At 40.6% G+C, this 22,359-nt stretch overlaps 1 protein-coding gene across 1 annotated transcript; it reads right to left on the reverse strand.

Moving 5' to 3' along the window:
- Positions 1–13,612: 13,612 nt before the first annotated feature.
- LOC128197555 (uncharacterized) lies at positions 13,613–18,840 on the reverse strand. The gene is made up of 2 exons (XM_052879614.1): positions 14,305–18,840; positions 13,613–14,206 (listed from the first exon to the last, which is right to left on the reverse strand). The coding sequence occupies exons 1-2, from the start codon at positions 18,838–18,840 to the stop codon at positions 13,613–13,615; spliced, it is 5,130 nt and encodes a 1,709-aa protein (XP_052735574.1).
- Positions 18,841–22,359: the final 3,519 nt, after the last annotated feature.

Below are 22,359 nucleotides of genomic sequence, written 5' to 3' on the forward strand. Positions count from 1 at the left end.
CCACTAAAGACTCTGCTTTGTATTAAATTTTAATTTGGTTTTGTTAACAAGAATTTAATTCAGTTATTGTTTTTCCTAAAACTGTTTGATGTGATATAATCTAAATATGAATAATTAAATTAAATAGAGCCCAGCCAAACAAAACAATCTGAACCATTTTAGATAAAATAAAACGATTCACTTTATAAGTTTGAATGATCACAGAATTTTTTTATAAAGTTTTCTGTTCGATTTGGCTAAATTTAAGAAAAAAAAATTCAAATCGTGAATACTTCCAGGCAGTTCCATGTTATTTAAATTTTCTTTATCCTACTTTTTATTTATTTTATCTGCAATTTCAAAATGATTTTTCTTCGTCTTAAGTTAAGCTGCACTATTTAGACAGTAACTTACTTAATATCTTAATATTGAATATTCTCTTAAAGTGTCATTTCAAACAAAAGATTTATAAATATTTATTTATGTATCTTTGGCATTGTTTTATTTCTGTGTAGTGGGCTTTTTGATGAACCTGATGTATGTCAGTCTGGTTGCTCTATTTTGTGGGCCACATGACAAAAAAAAAGTTCAAATAATCAAAACGGGAGCCAAGGAAAGCCCAAGCTTTCTCGGGCCACGAATAATCAATCCACGCAAACTTTCTCAATCCTTACTTAATTAATCCCATTAACATCAAAACTTTGCGATGGAATAAAATTTGGAATTAATAAATAAAATAATTAAAAACTTATGTGGCTCATTTAAATGAAATAAACACACAGCAAGCAACAAAGTACTAAAGATAACGGTTTACGGTCAAAGGGGTACTATGAACCGTTCAATGTCCACAACAAAATTATCAAAATATAGAAAATTATAAATATATATATATATATATATATATATATATTAACTACTTTCATTTTAAATCATTTAGTTTTTAAAAATATTTTATTTAGATAAGACATTTCAAATTTAACTTTCTTGTTTTGATAAATTATTCCAATTACTAGGAACTATAATTATACAAACTTCAATTAAAATAACGTGGTTAATATTTATGAAAAAAAATAGTCTAATCAAAAATTGTTTTAACCATCACATCAATGTTAGTTAAAAGATTATCTATCAACACCAACTAAACAATCTATACCTACGGTTAAACAAAAACTAGTATCATCGTCAATGATAAAACAATGAGTATAAAATCAATAAAAAAATAGTTCAGATGAGGTTAGTCGGGAAATTTTTAGTTAATGTTGATAAAAATAAAAATCTTAAAATATGTTTTTTAAATTAGTGACAGTAGACAATTTATTCTAATTAGCAAAATTTAAAACATATTTAGTTTTAGTTTTAGTTTATATTAATAAGAGAAAAATATTGTTTAACAGATATCCTTACCTTACAAAATCAATTGAATTAAATATATTTTTGTCTCTTAATTTTCACTAAAAATAAATATTAATTTCATTTAAAATTTTTAATCTAATTTAATCTTCTAATTTTATAAATGAGTAAATTTAGTTCAAGAAATATAAATTTACTGTCTAAATGTGTTCCACAAATGTTTAATCACATCATTATAACACAGGTATCAATTAAAATTACTTTTTAATGAATTAGATTGATTTTTTTTTCAAAATTATTCTTCTATCCTCTATGCCTTAACACCACAATTTCCCTCCTCTATTGCCATTGATCATACTTTTATCATCATCTAGGTACAACCATCACAACTCCACATATTTACACAATATTATATGATCTTGTTCCATTATTCACTACACCGTCCACACCTTCCATTTCAACAACTTTTATAGAGGAAATTCATTTTTCAATAAAAAAAAGAAATAGAAAGAAGAAAAATATTTCTATCCAACCAAATAATTATACTAAAGAATAAACTCCAACTAGACTCATTAAGTCTCTTATTATAGAGTAGCCTAAAGTTACGTCTATTAAGATATTATCCACATATCATAACTAATCTGGACAATTTGATATTATGATTATTATTTATGAGGATATATTATTATGTTATTATTAACTATTATGCTAAGTAAATATTATTCCAATAGAAACATAGGTAACAATTTGTATGTTGATTTTATAAATACAATTAGTATTTGTTAAGGAATATTTACTGAGTAATTACTCATAGTTACTACTGTTAAGTACAAACAAAGTTCCACATCAAATAAAACAAGGGATAGACATGAGTTTATATACAGATAAGATACTCCTTCATTAGTAAGAGATCTTTTGAAGTGGTACCAAAAGCAAATCCGTGAAGACAATCATCAAGAACACTCAAGTTACTAAAGATTTAGAAAAAAAAAACTAGTGATGAGAAAGAATCATGATTATATGATTTAGAGATGATAAGAAAAGTTTTAAAAAGAAGGATTAATTCCACCACTGCCATCTTAGCTCAGTCACATTCTCATATCTTTGCCTCCATGTACCGTGATTCACCCAATCAAACAACATCACAACAAAACCCAATTGGAAATATTATAGTTATAAGTCAAGAGAAAGTGTTAAAAGTATATCACGTGAATGAAAATAGAAATATTTATTATTTACGAACATTTATTTTCTTTTTATCATGCTATATATTTTAGATTTCATTTTATGTCATTTTAGATTATTTGTAATGGAGATTTGTAGAAAGATATATTAAAATTAAAGAAAAAACATTACTTAATAAATTTTATTATTGAAATAAATAGCATGGCATTTGGTTGCATAAATTAATAAAACAATATTTCAAATATTAATATTAAATTAGTTATAAAGAAAATTCATTAATATTTATTTGAAACTATCATTTTATATAAAATATTTATATATTTTCGATAACATAATATATATATATATATATATATATATATATATATATATATATATATAATTTTATGTGAAGGTTGAAATCGATTTTGTCTCACTTGAATCGATTATTTTCACTTTAATGTCAGATAAAAATAATTTGATATTTCTTTTTAAATCAGAAAGAATGGAAAATTCTCGTCAATCTCTCGAATTATCGCTCCGTCTCATTTCTAAATCACACAAAACAAACATCATTTATCTCACAATTCTGTTCTTCCTAATACACATGAATATTCACGCAAAAGAATACAGTATTAATCAACATGAATTATTAATGGTATTAAGTATTACAAATTTCTTAGATATCGTAAACTTTTTCCCTTTAAAAAAAATAATAATCACTTCATTCTCTTTCTTCTTCTTTTTTTTCTTTTCTTTCACGTTTGTCTCTGAATCACACAGAACTAAAGCAGCTTTATTATATTGTCAACATCTATAATTTTTCTTTCTTTTTTTGTCGTTTACTGTCTCAAATTACCAACAGAAACTTATAAACTATATTTAAAGATCAAGTTTGTTTAGAAAAACCTTTTCGCAAGTTCGTTTTCAGAGCAAAATAAATTAAAACAAAAGAAATGAAAGTTTTATAAATTAAAAATATAAATAAATAATTTTATAAAAAAATTCTCATTTACCTTGCATAAATGATTGTTTTGTAAGGACTTATAAAGAAGGTGTGTATAATATTTTGAAAGTGAAGGTGAAGCGCACCGAGAAATGGAAATGCGAAGAGAGAGTGAGATTCGGTGATTGTTAGGGAAATTTTGAAAGCAATTGGTGTTGCTATCACAACAAAAAGTAGTGGAAGAAAGTGACACACACCTTCCACCCATCCTAACTTTACACTAATAATACATATTTTATCACCGTTTTATTACATAAACTTATTATTATCTATTAAATATTAAATACTAAATATTAAATAAATCCATCGGAGGACCCATTCTTTCTTCTTTTTGTCGCCTCTTGTCGGCTGTTGGAAACTTCTCTCATCTTTCTTTCTTTTCTTTTGGAATTACAATGTTGCAATCATGCCTCGTAAACCAACCTTGTAGCTCATTTTAGGATGCATAATTGTAATTATTACTTTTCTTTACCAACATCCACTAACACGTCACAAAGATTAGTATCTATCTTAACTTTTAATCACTTTTAATATACATTTTATTGTTTATTTCTTAACTAATTAGCTTTCAATAATTATTAATTAACTTGCAAAATTCATATATGAAAACATAAGGACTACTCACAAGATTAAATCTACATTTCTTCCGTCATGCTTCCAATACTTGCATTTTATATAATAAAATTTGCTTATTTTAATATTAAAAATTTAGGTGTATAAATAAAATTTTAAATAACAAGTTTCATTATCTAAAAAATACTATTTCTAAAATCTTTCTTCTAAAAGCTCTTTATCTTTTTTTTATCTTTTCTAAAATCTTTCTTCTAAAAGCTTTTTATCTTTTCTTTATCCTTTCTAAATTCGTAATTCATCTATTTGAAGATCAGAAAGTGTCTAAGTGATCATTGCGGTGAGATTTTCAAGTCTATTTTATTAGTTCTTGGAGAAGAATATGTTAATTTATGTTATTTTCTCTAGTTGTGTATTTTCCATGTATATGAACAGTTTTTATCGTATGTGTCATCTGAGTCTTTTATAATATTTTTTGTTGATTAGTGATCACAATGACGTATCTAGATCATGTTTTTGTGCTTTGTAAGAGCAAATATAATTCCTTGAGTTGAGGAAGTCGTTCTAGGTTTCTTAGATTTGAGCTTCTAAAAGATAAGGGAAGCTAACTACCACCTTTTGATGTTGTTATACTTTGATACACTATGATGCATGTTTGATTAAGTCTGAAATTGATGTTTTGGTATGTGGAGTTGTTGTTTTGATTGTTGATTGAATGTATTTGTGTTTTAATTATTTTGATGTTAAGTTAATGGATTGAGAATCTAACCATTTAAGTAAATTGTTTGACATCTAAACTTGTTTTTGACCCATGCACTGAGTCAAAAATACCAAATTAATCATTTGAATAGGTCCCTAGTTTCTAAAATCACAAAATTGAAAAGTGTAGTTTTCTGGTATAGCGTTGAGTGGCCTAAATGCGAATGGTTTGACATTAAGTGGTCAGAGAACATCGTTGAGCACCAGATAACACTAAAAGTCTGGAAATTAATTCATGTTAAATTCACTAAGTGAGTGGTTGGTTGCATTGAGCGAGAGAAAATGCGAGAGCTTTGGTGTTGAGTGTCAGACCTCACATTAAGCGTTCCCAGGCTAGTGCATGTTTTTTATGATTTTCTTATTCTTGCTCTTTTGAAGTGGTTTATATGAATTCAATGCATGATTATTTGGAGTTGTTGATGCTTCATAGATTGTAAACATGATTGTGAGTATGTATGGTATGTAGGGATGCAACATGTCGGGTCGGGCACGGATAGTGCTGATCCGCAACCCGACCTGAGCAGAAAAAATCTACTCGTTACCCGCTTAAAAAATATCTGCAGGTATTTTAAAACCCCCGAATACCCGTAGATACTCGCGGATACCCGCAGATATTTACAAAATATATTTTTATAAATTATTAAAATAAATTTAAATAAAATTACAAAAAATATATAAAATATAAATTAAATTAAATTAAATATAAATTTAATTTTAATTTTAATTAAATTTAAACTTATAAAATATAAACTAATGTTAATTTTAATTAAATTTAACTTAATAAAATATAAATTAAACTTTTATTTTCATTTTTTGCAGGTAGTGAATATCCGCGGGTAGAGATAGTATAATATCCGCACCCGACCCGTTTATAAGCGGGTATTAAAATACCCGCTACCCGCAACCCACGGATAGTAAATATCCGCGGATATTAACTATCCATTGCGGGTTTTATCCCCGGATATCCATGGGCACAAATTTTTTGGCCATCCCTAATGGTAGATGTGTAAAGAATTTCAAGGAGAAGTTCTTGTAATGGTTCTATTTAGTGTATGTATTGATGTAGGGATTTTCTTTTGGGCGTTATCTTGACACTCTAATAATCATTCAATCTCAAGTAGAGAAGAGTGGGATATGTCAAGAGGAGTACTAGGAAATCTTAGTCTATAGGTTTTTCCTTGGTCATAGATGATTAATGAACTAAACTTTTGTGTGGTAACTTGGGTAGGCATGTTGTTCCACCACCACAAGTGTAGAGCCTCTAGAGTTTGACATCAATACATGTGTCTAGATGGTGACGTCTACAATGAATGATTGTATAAATTAGGATTTGTTGTTATAAATTATATATGTGTTAATATCTTTGTTTCTGTTGTACGATCATTCTTGTTGAGCGAGACAATATACTTGTTGAACGAGTTTTTTTTTTCTTTTGTTGAGCAAATGGATTATGTTTGAGCGAGAGGGGTCTCGATAGCAAACTCCAAAACTCTTCAAATCTTCATTTTCCTACACAATATTTTACAAAGGATAAAATGACATTTAACTTAGACTATGAGAAAAATATTACATCTTCTCTTAAGAAAAACATCAATTACATGAATAAATACAAACTTAAGAATAAAAAATAAGTATGAATAATAAATATTAATCACATTCATTGTTTACTTAACCATTGAAGAGTCTTTACAAATAAATTTTTCTATCATGATGATTCAAAATTTTGTCACACATCAAAAATCAAATTAATCCACTTGTTCGACCAAATTAGATAAAAACATATATAAATTTAACTTCAAAATATTAACTTGACGATAAAATAACTTTGCAAATACAAGTCTCAAAATCAAGACGGAAGAATCAAAGAAACAACACCAAAGACAAATAATTCAAAAACCAGAAATGCATATCAATAATATAGTAGAATCAACTTCTATCACCAATTGTCACTTATAAAACATGATGCTTATATTTTTTTTAATGCTCAAATTTTGTAAACACATACATAAATTACAAAGATGTTTTTGGAATCATTTTATGTCTGAAACTAAAATTTCATTTAACATAATAATATTCACTACCAATTTGTTAGAATCAATTAAAAACGGGCATAACTGTTTTGTACTCTACGAAGAAGAATAGTAAAATTATTGTATTCATTATTTGTTTAGTAATTTATGTTTACATTTAACTTTTCTTGCAAACTTGTAATTACCGCACTATTTAAACAACATACTAACACTAGTAAAAAAAGCGCTTTTTAACGCGCCATATATACCTCGGTTTTACTAAAATCGAAGCATATAAAAATGCGGTGGTATTTTCGTAAATATTGAGTAGTTATATGCCTCGGTTGTATATTAACCGATGCCTATAAATTTTACTGTCTCGAGTAAAAGGCGAACCGAGGTAATTCCCTGTGACTGAAAGGCTTTAGGCACCGGTTTAAATTTGACCGAGGTAATATTCTGAAATTAGACACCGGTTTAAATTTAACCGAGGCAATACCCTAGGTTAAAACACGAATTTCTCTCTCGCACTCTGCACTCTCGCCCTCTACCTCTGCCCTCTCACCCTCTCGCCCTCTTCCCTCTCCCCCTCTCGCCTCTCGCCTCTCGCCCTCTCGCCTCTCGCCCTCTTGCCTCTCGCCTCTCGCCTCTCGCCTCTCGCCCTCTCGCCCTCTCGCCCTCTCGCCCTCTCCCCTCTCGGCCTCTCGCCTCCAGTTTCTCTTCTCCACCAAACCCCAACCTCAGGGCACGCCGCAAGCCGCGTTCATCCCTTGCCGCAAGTCGCCGTTCATCGTCACGGTAAGCCTTCTGCCCTCAAACATTCATAAATCTAAACCCTCCGTTAGGGTTTCTTCTCCTTTTCACCATTTCCCTTCGATTCCACCGATTAAAACCTTGTTTTCACCGTTAGAAACCTTTTCCACCGATTAAAACCTTGTTTGCAGAGGCATGCGGGACAGAAGCCGGTGAAGGCTTCGTCGGGGTGGCGGGGCAGGAGGTGGAGGGACGGCGGGCCACGCCGCTGGGGGAAGAATAAAGAAACTTGGCTTTCTGTTTCACCATGTGCGAAGTGGAAAAAATTTGGCTTCTCTGACTTTCTGTTTCATCCATCTCTGAGTTTCTTCTGCTGTAATATTGCTTATGAGAATGTAATTCTACTGCATTGCATCTGTAGAGAGAATTTTGACATTATGTTGTAATATTGTGTCTTTTTTGATTCTGTTATGAAATTCTTGATTGTTTTAGATTTTTGAACTGTAATGGGAAGAAAATAGAATGAATGAATCAAGTTTGGCGTCACTGAATGAATGAATTTTGTTATCTGACTTCTTTCATTTTTAACGTTTTTAACGTTTTCAATCTGGGATCTGGGATTCTGGGGTATTCTGGGGTTTGAAAATAGAATGAAAAAAAAATCCTACTACCTCGGTTTAGGTTCTAACCGAGGCCGTAGAGACCGAAAAAATAACCCGGTTTAGAACCGAGGCATAAGGGTTATCACTTTTTGCCTCGCCTGAATATGCCTCGGTTCAAAAACCGATGCCTATCAGTGAAATTAACCGGTGCAGTATCGTTTTCCTGTACTAGTGTAAGTATGTATAGGCCTGTTTTATACACCGACATAATATATATATATATATATATATATATATATATATATATATATATATATATGAGTTTTGTTAACTATTTTTAGTTCGTATATTTTAGTAATATGTATTGGGTTTTAGTAGACAAAAATACATTTATATATTATGAATTCTAAGTTTTAAGGTTAAGGATATTTGAATAATTTTCATTCTCAAAACTAAAAAAACAAACAAGAAACTCCTAAACTTTTACTCACATCCCTCATTCCTCTCAATCTTTTCTTTTTCATCTCTCACTCCAATCTTTTATCTGTCAGTCCTACTGTAATCCTATATGAAAAAAATCAGAAACACTCGTCTAACATTAATCTACCTTACTCACTTATCCAATTTGTTTCTCTCTCATCTTCATACTCTCTCACCTATACACACAACAACCCGCGACACCACAATTTATTGTTTTTGCTCTGTTTGCTTATTTGTTTTTCACTTTAATAACAAAATAATTGATGATCTTGATGTTGATCTTTTATTAAAGAACTATGTTATATCTTTTTCGTTCTGATTTTATTAAATTTTATTTTAAAACTTTAAAATTAGTAGTTTACCTTCGTTCTTATACACTTAAACACCCTACTTAGTGTTTGGATATTTTCCATTTTCTTCGTAAGAATTTGCAAGGAGCCTTTAGCAAGGAGCCTCGCAAAGAATAAATGCACTTGCAATGGAAAGAGATGATGGAAAAACTGGTTTGAGATGTCGCCGGTGGTGGTGGCAGATTAATAAAGGAACGAGTTGCAACAATGGCGGCAACACGCTCAAATCTCAAGTAAGAACATAGTGACTTTTTCACGAAACTTTACTTAACTTTGCTCAACTTTATATGGTTTCTGTTTCGGATGTGTAGGGCTGTGTTGTTCCAAGTCTCCCAGTCTTCCTGCGATCTTGCCTCAGTGGAGGATCCTCTTCTCGAACTTTATCTTTCCTCTTGATCCGGAGGGGTGGAGACCTACAAAAGATTCTCCGATGCCAAAGTCAGTTTCAGAGCAATGGCTTTTCTCAAGGGATAGCAATAAATATGCATTCAATCTAACCTCTCTACCACTCACCGTGAACCTGTATTTATAGTTTTCGCTATGGGCTTGGGATTAGTGAAAAGTTAATCACGGCCCAATCAGCCCAATAGCTCCTAATTTCTACTTACCTCTAAACCAGGTCAATTTACTTGGACCACAATGATTAGTGATTTGGCCGGTCAGTGTGATATGGGCGTCCGCCCAAGTGATACGGGCGTTAGTCTTTCCTATGGACGACTCGGGCGTTAAATTGGGCGGACGATCCTCTACGCGATCGCCCGGCACTTCGTTGGGCGGATGATTCTCTATGCGGTCGCCCGGCACTTCGTTGGGCGGATGATTCTCTACGCGGTCGCCCGGCACTTCGTTGGGCGGATGATTCTCTATGCGGTCGCCCGACACTTCGTTGGGCGGATGATCCTCTACGCGATCGCCCGGCACTTCATGATACCAGACGTTTGCATTTTCTTGAACAGTTTTTGTGAGCATGGAGAGTGCGGCGCTGTCTCGTGGTGATGGAATTCCTTGTGAGTTCTTCAAAGTTTCTCTTAAAGACAGAGGTTCTACCCAGGTGGTCGGCGTAGGCACCGAGATGGTCGGACGACCTCATTAGTGGGCGTCCATACGTGCGACGCCGGGCACTTGCTGGTGTAGGAGAGTTTATGCGGAGTCTAGGTTCAATCCGTACCTACTTGGGCGGCCAAGACTTGGGCGGTCGAACATTTGTCTATGGCGGGTGTGACATGGGCGTCCTTTGGGCGGCGCCCGTCGCCTCATGGGCGTCCTTCGTACGGCGCCCGGTTCTCCCTGGTACACAAGCCCCCCAAGTCCTAGTGCACGTAGTGAACGTAGGATTTTGGATACGGCGCGCTTTGGGTCAGGAACCCGCAATTGGGCTTTACCCAGTGGGCTTTTCGAATTTGGATTTTAGGCGGGAAAACACGTGGCGCGCTCTTATTGACGGAAGGTGAAGCGTCGTCAAATCCGGAGCGTTGGTCGTGCTAAATCTAGACGGCCAGGATACACCCAACGGTTACTAACCTTTTCCTATAAATAGAAGATTAGATGAGGTCATTTTTCACTTATCTTCATCACTCAAGAGTCCAAGATTCTTTTTCCCTCAGGTAATAAATGGCATCTGTGTCCATCGAGTCAGGTTCTGGGTCGTCGGGCGGAGTCCGGGAGGGGTCTGCGCGGGGCGACAGCGGCGATTCTCCTAGCTCGGTTTCTTCTTATTTTTTGGAGGAGGCGGTTGGGTCTTCCGGGGGGGGCCCTGAGTCACCGGTCTTGACCAACGACCGTATCTTCCACGGCGTGGCACTGTTCCTGCTTAAAGGCGGTATTCGCGTAGTCGGGTCGCCCTTCGAGCCGGATGGTCAAGGGACGGTGGTATCTGAGTTGGCACCCGTCGTTCCCAGCCGGTATGCTTCCTGCTATGCTTATCGCAAGGAGTTAGAATGGAGAGTCCGCCATACCCATATCGTCCGGGATGTGGAGGATTCGAAGTTAATTCGTGCCGGGGTGACTTTATTAAACGAAAGGGTCTTTCATGATGGGCGGTCTAGTCCATATGATTTCTTCTTCATGTACGTGACCTTCTTCACCCATCTTTTTATCCGGGTGCCCTTTACTGAATTTCAAACGGCCGTTCTTCGAGAAGTTAATGTGGCTCCCACGCAGCTGCATCCCAATTCATGGGCGGCTATGCAGGCGTTCATGGCGATGTGTTCGGCAGTAGGGGTGACTCCCACCATCCCGGTCTTCTTTTATTATTTCGCAGTCCGCCCTTCTCCTTCTGGCGGTTGGGTATCGTTTAGGTCGGTGCGGGACAGGACCCTTTTCCGCCCCTTCTCCGACTCCTTCAAAAATTTTAAGCAACATTATTTTAAAATAATCGTTGACAAAGCGGGCCTCCACGAATTTTCCGATGGTGAAGGGAGGCCGCTGTTCCCCTTCTATTGGACGAGGGACCCTCGGCGCATAAGGGCGAATTCTATCGGGGATTTGACAGCACGCGACCTAGAGGCCGTGCGTACCATTAACACCCTCCCCCGCCGGATCTCCGCCCGTCACTTAGTTGAATGCCTTAGTCTTGAGGATTGTGGACCAAAGGCGTTCGGTATGGTCTTGTCACATTAGGTGTGCTCGTTTTTCGCATACTGACGTTAATTTTTCTGAATTTTTTTGTTTTTTGCAGAACTAATGACGACTCCAGGCCCCCGCAAATCCAACTTCCTCACCATCAGAAAGAAATCCGGGGCCAGCTCGTCGACCGCTCGGCCAATCAGTGTTCCAAAAGTGCCGCGCCCGCCTCCTGCCGGCGCTTCGACTGGACGGGTCCCCCCACTGATAAGGCCGGGGGTTCAGGCGTGAAGGTTTCGGGTTCTAGCCTCCCACCTGAATTGGCGGCCGTTCAGGTAGGTCCAACCTCTGGGGCGGCCATGACTTCCGCGGATCCTACTCGAAAGAGAAAAGATCCTACTGCTGAGGGACGCAAAGACAAAGAGGGTTCTTCGTCTCGGTCAGCTTCAAAGAAGGCCCGGAAGGACAAGGGCAAAGAGAAGGATCGGGAGAGGGTATTGGCCGTCCCCCTACCTGGCGGCGTTTTCAGCCCGGATTTCAGCATGAGCGACCGGACAAAATTCCACATGAGCTCTTCTCAACGGGCGCTCATTGAACCCCTCTCCGAGCTGGAGCTAACCAACGCCATGCTAGAGATGTCTACCCGGACGTCCGCTCTGGCGTGGTATCTGAGGAACTTTGCTGACCGCCCTGGAGTGGCGGAGGTCCGGGCCGAGCTCGACAGGGAGAAGAAAAACGCAGCCTCCCTTCAGGTGACTTTGGAAGAGATGGTCCTCAACCAAGATGAATATGATAAGAGGATCGAGCAGCTGGAGGCCGACCTAGAGAAAGCCAAAAGGGAGTCCGCCGAAGGGTTGGCAGCCGTCCGGATCGAGCAGGAGCGCTTGGCGGAAGAGAGTCGCCAGAAAATCGATCTGCTGGAGGCGGAGGTAACCCGCGTAAAGGAGGCCGAATCGTGCCGGGCCAAGGCTAATGAGGAGCTCACTCTTGAAGTGGCTAAGGCCAAGGAGCAAATTGCAGAGTTGGAGTCCACCATCTTGTTTGAACATGAGGAGGGCTTCAACAAAGCCCTTCGTCAAGTGACTCTTCTGGCGGGCGTCCAGGATCCCTTTGCTCTTGGCGTGGATATAGAGAAGGACGTTTTCAATGGCGTCCTTGTGGATTTGAATGCCGCCGAGGAGAACGAGCCGACTGCGGAGGCCGCCGGCGGGGGCAAGAATTAGGATTTCTCTTTGAATTTTTTGGACGTGTATCTTTCGACAGTCCGTCCAACGTCTGGGGTTGTCCAGCTGTTGGCCGGGCGGTCTTTTTGTAAATCTTGGCGCCTTTTTGCGCAAATGATTAATACACATTTATCTTTCTAATTTTGCATGTCTTTTTATGCGGCTTTACTCTTGTCAAGTTTTAATAATGGGCCGGCCGGGGTGGGGATTGCTCTTGCTTTTCCCGGGCGGACGGTCCTTCGCTTTATTGCCCGGCCAAGCTGAGAGTCGTTCTCTTTGGAACACTCTTTTTCACCAGCTTGGTCTTATTGGGATGGGCGGCCCTTCGCTTTGATGCCCGGCCAAGCTGAGAGTCGTTCTCTTTGGAACACTCTTTTTCACCAGCCTGGTCTTACTGGGATGGGCGGCCCTTCGCTTTGATGCCCGGCCAAGCTGAGAGTCGTTCTCTTTGGAACACTCTTTTTCACCAGCTTGGTCTTACTGGGATGGGCGGCCCTTCGCTTTGATGCCCGGCCAAGCTGAGAGTCGTTCTCTTTGGAACACTCTTTTTCACCAGCTTGGTCTTACTGGGATGGGCGGCCCTTCGCTTTGATGCCCGGCCAAGCTGAGAGTCGTTCTCTTTGGAACACTCTTTTTCACCAGCTTGGTCTTACTGGGATGGGCGGCCCTTCGCTTTGATGCCCGGCCAAAATGAGAGTCGTTCTCGTTGGAACACTCTTTTAGAAATCTACAAAATGGAGTTAGTCTCATAGGAGAAAAATGGACATCTTGATTCATTAATCATGGGGTGTAATACATCGATTCACTAACTGAAGTAAAACTTTAAGTGCGTGGCGTTCCAGGTGTTGGGGATCAGATGTCCGTTCATGCGTTGTAGCCTGTAAGCCCCGTTTCCCAGGGTCTCCACTACGCGGAACGGCCCTTCCCACTTGGCTGCAAACTTCCCGTGGGCTGGGTTTCGGCGGGCGTCCCCTGCTTTTCTCCATACTAGATCCCCCTCCTGGAAGCTTCTTGGCCGGACCTTGGAGTTGTACTTTCTTTCAACCATGCGCTTGCAGGCTTCGGCCCTCAATGCGGCCCGGTCTCGTCGTTCATCTAGAGAGTCCAACTCAATCCTCAGCTCTTGGTCGTTGAGGTTCAGGTCATCGACTTGACGCCTAAGGGACGGCTCCCCCAGTTCGACTGGTAACATAGCGTCAGTGCCATAGGTTAAGTTGAAAGGGGTTTCACCAGTGGTCCCATGGGGCGTGCATCTGTATGCCCATAGGACCTCGGGTAACTCGTCCACCCACGCTCCCTTCTTTTCTCCTAGGCGCCGTTTAAGCTCCGAGACTATGGTCTTATCATTGCTTCCGCTTGCCCATTCGTCTGGGGGTGCTCGACCGAGCTGGTGACGTGCCTAATCCCCAACCCTTTGAAGAATTCGGCCAGTTTCTTGTCAATGAACTGTCGGCCGTTATCTGTGATGATCGACCGAGGGAGGCCGAAGCGACATACCAATTTCCAGCAAAACTTCTGGACTTGGGCGGCTGTAATGGTTGCCAGGGGCTCGGCTTCTACCCATTTCGTGAAGTAATCCACCGCCACCAGGAGGAATTTCTTCTGCGCCTGTCCTAATGGGAACGGTCCAACGATATCCATACCCCATTGGGCGAACGGCCACGGGGATGTCATTGAGTGGAGAGCGTGTGGAGGTAGGTGGGAGCTGTTGGAATGCTCTTGGCAGCGAACGCATTTTTGGACGAACGTTTTTGTGTCGGCTTCCACAGTAGGCCAGTAGTATCCGGCTCTCAGTATCCGGGCTTTTAACGCTCGCCATCCTGTGTGAAGACCGCAAATGCCATTATGGAGTTCGTCCATAACGTAAAGTGCCTCTGCCTCTCCCAAGCATTTAAGGAGAGGGGAGGAGAATCCTCTGCGATACAGGTCGTCACCCACCTCGAGATATCGGGCGACCTTCTTAGCCTCCCTTGGTCCTACCGTCCGCCCTTCATCCTGGCGGGTCATGATTTCTCGGATTTCTGCTCTCCAATCTTTTCCTCCGTCAGACACCGCCGAACATTCAACTGAAGGCTGGAGTAGAACTTGCCGCACGACAGTGGTTAATTGCCCCTTCTCCTTTCCCGAACTAAGCTTGGACAGTACGTCCGCCCGTGTGTTTTGTTCTCTGGGAATGTGTTGTATGTCCAACTTATCAAATGCTCTTGCGAGGTCCGTTTCTCGCTGGAAGTATCTTAATAGACGCTCCTCTCGAACTTGGAAGTTGCCATTCATCTGACCCACCACCAGCTCTGAGTCCGTCCGGCAGGTGATTCTTCTGGCTCCCATGTCTTTCGCCAGCTCGAGGCCGGCCACTAAGGCCTCATACTCGGCCTGATTGTTGGATACCTTGAATTTGAAGATCAAGGAATGCTCTAGTAGGAATCCGTTGGGGCCCTCGAGTACGACGCCGGCCCCGCTGACCGATCGACCGGACGCTCCGTCCACATACAAACTCCACTCGTCTTGGCCGGACGGGGGTAACTCGGCCGCGAAATCTGCTAAGTGTTGGCCCTTGACCGATCCTCTCGGCTCATACCGCAAACCGAACTCTGAAAGCTCAACCGCCCAGGCGACCATCCGTCCGGCCAAGTCCGGCTTCCTTAGGATCTTGGAGATGGGGAAATCGGTCCTGACTATCACCTGATGGCTTTGGAAGTAAGGTCGGAGCCTTCGGGAGGCGTGCAGCAAAGCTAAGGCCACCTTTTCTACCCGTTGGTATCGGGTTTCGGCGTCGAGGAGCGTGCGACTCACAAAATAAATTAACCTCGGCTGAGGCCTTTCTTGCATTAACACGGCACTAATAGCCGTCTCTGACACTCCCAGGAAGATGTGCAGATCTCCTCCTGGGACTGGGCGATTCATGACCGGCGGGTTAACAAGGATTGTTTTTACGTCCTGAAACGCTTGTTCGCACTCGTCGTCCCAGGTTGGGCCGGCCCCTTTTTTCAATTTCCGGAGGACCGGCCTCAGCCTATCCGCCAGGTTGGGGATAAAGCGGGACAAAGCGGTGAGGCGTCCGACCAGTCTTTGGATCTCTTTCAGGGTTGTCGGACTTGGCATCTGTAATATCGCTTCGCACTTGTCCGGGTTGGCCTCGATTCCCCGGGATGTTAACATGAAGCCCAAGAACTTTCCGGCAGCTACCCCAAATGTACATTTGACGGGGTTTAGGCGCATGTCGAACTTCCTTACTTGTCGAAACACCTCCTCAAGGTCTCTGATGTGTCCCTCTCCTTCTGCGGACCGGACGACCATGTCGTCGACGTAGACGTCCATGCACCGGCCTATCTGGTCTCGGAAAATCCTGTCCATCAGGCGCTGATACGTCGCCCCGGCATTCTTCAAACCGAACGGCATGACTTCGTAACAGAAGTTGGACTTCTCCGTTATGAACGTCGTCTTCTCGACGTCCGGCCCGTACATGGGTATCTGGTTGTACTCGGAATATGCATCTAGAAAGCTTAGGACCCGATGCCCAGAAGCGCCGTCCACCAGGGCGTCTATACTGGGTAGGGGGTGCGAATCTTTCGGGCAGGCTTTGTTCAGGTCCGTGTAGTCTGTGCACATGCGCCACTTTCCATTGGCCTTTTTTACCATGACCACGTTAGCCAGCCACGTGGTGTACGTGACTTCCCGAACAAAACCAGCTTTCTTCAGCTTTCCTACTTCCTCCTCGACAGCTTTCCGTTTTTCCTCGCCCATTCTTCTCTTTTTCTGTGCGACTGGGCGGGCGTTCTGGAAAAGGGAGAGCTTGTGGCACATCACCGCGGGATGGATGCCCGGCATATTCGCTGCCGTCCACGCAAATAGATCCCGGTTCTTCCATAGTAGTGCCCTTAGCTCCTTTTCCACCTCGGGGTTCAGCTCCCTGGCGATGAGGGTGGTCTGAGCGGGTTCCCTTCCTATCAGGATGGGTTGGGTTTCTCCAATGGGCTCCAGCCGGTCCTCGGTATTCGTCCTCGGGTCGAGGTCTGCCATGGCAACCTCGGAGCCGGCCGCCCTTCTTTTCACAGGCCGAGCGTGCAGTTTCAACCCCGCCGCGTAGCATTCCCTGGCCGTCTTCTGGTCCGCCCGAACCGTGCAAATAGCTCCCTTTTCGGAGGGATACTTCATTGTGAGGTGAGGGGTAGAGACAATTGCCCCAAACGCGTTTAGGCACGGTCTTCCGAGCAGCACGTTGTACGACGTGTTGGCCTCTATCAGCAGGTACCGGACCCTCTTCTCCTCGCTGGAGCGTCCGGTTCCCAACCTTGTTCTCAATTCCACGTATCCCCTTGTGTCGACCCTTTCTCCCGCGAAGCCCACTATCTGCCCATCATAAGGGACGATGAGGTCCTCCGAGATATCCATCTGCAGGAAGGTCTTCCAATAGAGGATGTTGACCGAGCTTCCTTGGTCAACCAGAACCTTACTGATCCCATACCGCGCTATCTCTGCCGTTATGACCATCGGGTCGTCCTGGTCAGGATCAGGGGCGTGAAAGTCCTCGTCCGAAAAGGTAATGGGTGGCATGGAGCGGCGTGGCTTGTCCACTAAATGCACGGATTGGAGGGCCCGAACATGTCGTTTACGGGCGGAGGAAGACGATCCTCCTCCCGCGAATCCTCCGGAAATAGTGTTGATATGTCCCCTCAAGGGACGTTCACGGCTGCGGCTTCGACTTCGGCTTGGTCGCCTCTCTGAGCGGGGTCGTTCCGCTCGCGCGCTCCTCGGCTTCTCCTTTCGGTACGTCGACCTTTGAGCAGGCCGTTCAGTTGATTGCGGCGGGCGCTCCTCACGTACGTATTTTTTAAGCTTTCCCGCCCGGATGAGCTCTTCTATCTTATCCCGGAGGGTCCAGCAATCCTCGGTGGTATGACCCATATTTTTATGGTACGCACAGTGTTTGCTCCAATCAGCATTCTTCGGAGTCGGGTTCGCTTCCCGCTCCGGTATCAATTCCGCACTCAGGGCATCTCGGAGAATTTTCTCCCTCGAGGCATTTAGAGGTGTATACTGTGGGAAACGGGGCCCTTTTCTCTGCTCCCGGGGCCTAGGACCGGACGTTTTTCCCGTCGAAGAGCCGGGCTTATTACCGTCCGTCCTTGGTTCTCTGGCTTCTTGATTCTCTTTTCTGTAGGAGAGTTTCATCTCTTCCACCCTTATCTCGTCCGCCGCCCGTTCCCTTAACTCCTCCATTGTTTTGGGCGCTCGCCTGCAGACGCTATCCTTAAACGGTCCTGGCTTCAGAGCCGGCAGGATATAGTGAAGGGCGAGCTCTGGCGTCAGGCTCTTAACGCGTCGAACGGTCTTCTGATACCTGTCCATAAACGTCCGCAGCGTTTCATCCTTCCCCTGCTTGAGGGTCATTAATTCGAATACGGTCAAGTCCTGGGTACTACTGGCCGCGAATTGTTTGATGAATAGTTGCTTTAACCCGGTAAAGTTTTCTATTGAATTAGGGGGGAGAGTATTAAACCATTCCAATGCTTCGTCCTCTAATGAGAGCGAGAACGCCCGACACCAAATGGCTTCATTGCCCGTTCGGAACGCCATTGCGTTCGAGAACGTCTGGATATGGGACGCAGGATCCGTTGTCCCGTTATAAGTTTTGAACTGCGGAGCCACAAATTGCTCCGAGATTTGGACATTCATTATGCTCTGGGTGAATGGAAGCAACAAGGCGGATGACGGCTCCGACTTGACTACCATCTGCCCGTCCTCGGCGGCGCTCTCCGCACGCACCGATTTCGCCTTGCTTCCTTCAGCTTCGGACCCGGTAGGCCTCCAGGTGCTATCATGCTCGGTATCCCGGAGTGTGTGTTCTCCCGCCGTCGTCGCTTCCTTATTCTTCGCTCGCTCCTCCCTGCCGTCTGTCTTCCCAACCTCCCGGGCTATCCGGGCTTCACAATCGGCCTTAACAGCCGCCAGTTCGCTCTCATGATGCTGCTGCATTTCATCCATTTTTTGCTGCAGGGCTCGGATCATCTCAATGGGGTCGTCTGTGCTCATATTTCTCGTGGTCACCATTGGGTTTTTAAAATCACACGGCCCCACGGTGGGCGCCAAATGTTTCGGATGTGTAGGGCTGTGTTGTTCCAAGTCTCCCAGTCTTCCTGCGATCTTGCCTCAGTGGAGGATCCTCTTCTCGAACTTTATCTTTCCTCTTGATCCGGAGGGGTGGAGACCTACAAAAGATTCTCCGATGCCAAAGTCAGTTTCAGAGCAATGGCTTTTCTCAAGGGATAGCAATAAATATGCATTCAATCTAACCTCTCTACCACTCACCGTGAACCTGTATTTATAGTTTTCGCTATGGGCTTGGGATTAGTGAAAAGTTAATCACGGCCCAATCAGCCCAATAGCTCCTAATTTCTACTTACCTCTAAACCAGGTCAATTTACTTGGACCACAATGATTAGTGATTTGGCCGGTCAGTGTGATATGGGCGTCCGCCCAAGTGATACGGGCGTTCGTCTTTCCTATGGACGACTCGGGCGTTAAATTGGGCGGACGATCCTCTACGCGATCGCCCGGCACTTCGTTGGGCGGATGATTCTCTATGCGGTCGCCCGGCACTTCGTTGGGCGGATGATTCTCTACGCGGTCGCCCGGCACTTCGTTGGGCGGATGATTCTCTATGCGGTCGCCCGGCACTTCGTTGGGCGGATGATCCTCTACGCGATCGCCCGGCACTTCATGATACCAGACGTTTGCATTTTCTTGAACAGTTTTTGTGAGCATGGAGAGTGCGGCGCTGTCTCGTGGTGATGGAATTCCTTGTGAGTTCTTCAAAGTTTCTCTTAAAGACAGAGGTTCTACCCAGGTGGTCGGCGTAGGCACCGAGATGGTCGGACGACCTCATTAGTGGGCGTCCATACGTGCGACGCCGGGCACTTGCTGGTGTAGGAGAGTTTATGCGGAGTCTAGGTTCAATCCGTACCTACTTGGGCGGCCAAGACTTGAGCGGTCGAACATTTGTCTATGGCGAGTGTGACATGGACGTCCTTTGGACGGCGCCCGTCGCCTCATGAGCGTCCTTCGTACGGCGCCGGTTCTCCGTGGTACAGTTTCCTTTATATATTTTTTAAATTGAAGTTGGTTATTCAACACAGTAAATAACTGACGCCCACTAAATTAATCACAAAACATTCTTGTATCATTCAATTGAGTTTCCAAAAACAAGAAAAAAAATATAAATTATATTTCAGTGCCTAAATGTCTTATCATCTATCATTCCATTCCTTATTTTAATGATTTCAGAACACCAAGAACTTGAAATTATACAATCTCAAAGAAAAAATCGATATGGCACGCTAAATATTTTCACCAAGCAAAGACAGTGACCAATTCTTTCATAGTGTATCAATCAAGGTTTTTTTTCTCAACATGAAAACCTGATGTTGAGAAGAACGAGAGATGAATAAGAGTTTGAAAATTTCTTACATTTTAAAAAAATAAAATTATTCAAATATTTTTTGTTTTAAAATTTAGAATTCATAATATATAAAATAATTTTCTCTACTAAAATCTAATATATATATACCAACTGAAAAAAAAATTACTCAAATTAACAAACTTTTATATATATATATATATATATATATATATATATATATATATATATATATGAGCGCGTTATATTTAGATAACTATGACGATGAATCTTACTCTATTTAGGGAAACTTCCTCTCGAAATTCAAGAATATTTCTAGGTGTTTTGATGTGTAATAAATGAGGATGTTTTGACGGTATTTTTCCTTTCCGCTAATTGACAATGTGTATTTCTTTTGATATAATAAAAAACAAGCAGAATATCGTGATATGTACAATGATCTAACAAAAGCAAAAAGGAGTCACGTCAGTAAAAGGGAATATGTCCTTCTTTTGATCCGGGAAGAGTAATTAAGAGAATAAAGGTGAAAAAAATTAAATAAAACGAGAAAAAGAAGTAAGAAATTAATTAAATATTAATCGTTTAGTACAGGATAAATGGGAAAATATAAAGAAAATACTTTTAAATTATGTAATGTATTTGATTTAAAAAAGTTACGCATAAGATATAGTACAACAGTGTTAATCCTTGTTTTTAGTTCTTCAAGAAAAAAAAATAGTTATATTGATTTTCTCTTCTACTCCTCTTTCATCCTACCGATTAATGGTAGTAGAAGAAATATGATGAACAAAAAAATATTATAAAAGTTTATCATTATAATAGAAAGGTGAAAAATAGAAATAACAAAAAATATAAATAAAATAGAAAATTAATCATTTACGTCATAAGTAGTTTTTTATTATATTTTTAAACAAATAAAAGGAGAAGAATTTACCGGAAACATTTTAGATTATTTTTTTTAAAAGTTGAAAAACACACAAAAAGGACGATTTTCCTATATAGTTGAAAAATGTCATTTTTTAACTATCAAAACTTGCTAGAAAATGTTAAAACTAGCTATATCAAGAAGTTTTCAACGATTTAAATTATCACATCAAAAAGTTTGTTTTCACTCCTCTCAACATTGAAATAAAAATGGTTTCTCGTTTTTCTTTTCTTTTAAAGTACTTTTTGTCCTTCTTCAAGCTTCCAAATTCTTATCTTACCTTCATTTTTCTCACATCTCTTTTTCTAGAATTATCATTGTTTAGATTGAATAATATGTGATGTTCAAGAATGAGTTAATTTAACATAATTAAATTTTTGAAGATTAAAAAAATTAATCGGATTCATAATTGTTAGAGTTGATTACATGGGTTATTTCACTTAAATTTTAAACAAAATATTTTTTTAATATTATAAAAATGAAACATTTACATTTACACAACGTTATGTTTTTATAATTATTTTGAATATAGTTATCAAATTATTAAAGGATAATAATAAAGTAATTTTTTAAAAATAGACTTGTAAAGATTTGTGCTAGGTGTATAATATAACAAACAAATTATAAGTTGATTTATTTTTATTTAAATATAAATTATATAATGATGTATTTATATGAGTAGTGAAGTAAGTAAAAACTCCTTGGGTTGGTTCTGGAGTTTTAGTTGGTCCAAAACATAAAATATCTCAAATATATAGGAATTAAAACACTTGAATAAAAATGACTAATTTCCTCACGTTTTAAGTTCCCTACACAGTGTGGTTATTTGGTATGCACACAAAAGTTCACACGGCCGTTAGAACGCTACCTACTTAAAACGGTGCGCACTACCTAATTTCATCTTATCGTTGTAAATCGTCAAACCTAATTTTAAGAGATCAGCTAGCATAGTGATAACCTTTTTGTGTTCATGAATTAAAATATTGACATTGGTAAGTGAAATTTATTTCAGTAAATGGTTTCAAAATAGTAACAAATATATAGAATTATTTATTACTCAAAGAATTGTATTACTTTTCATTTTTTAACCTTTAATATACCACATTATGATCGGTAATAAGCTTTTAATTTAATCTTAATTAATGAGCATTGTTAATGTGCTAAATTAAATTGGTGTAAGTGACGGTATGCTTAATCTTGTTGTGGTGGT

The sequence above is a fragment of the Vigna angularis genome, chromosome 6, assembly GCF_016808095.1.
Source record: "Vigna angularis cultivar LongXiaoDou No.4 chromosome 6, ASM1680809v1, whole genome shotgun sequence".
NCBI classification, from domain to species: domain Eukaryota; kingdom Viridiplantae; phylum Streptophyta; class Magnoliopsida; order Fabales; family Fabaceae; genus Vigna; species Vigna angularis.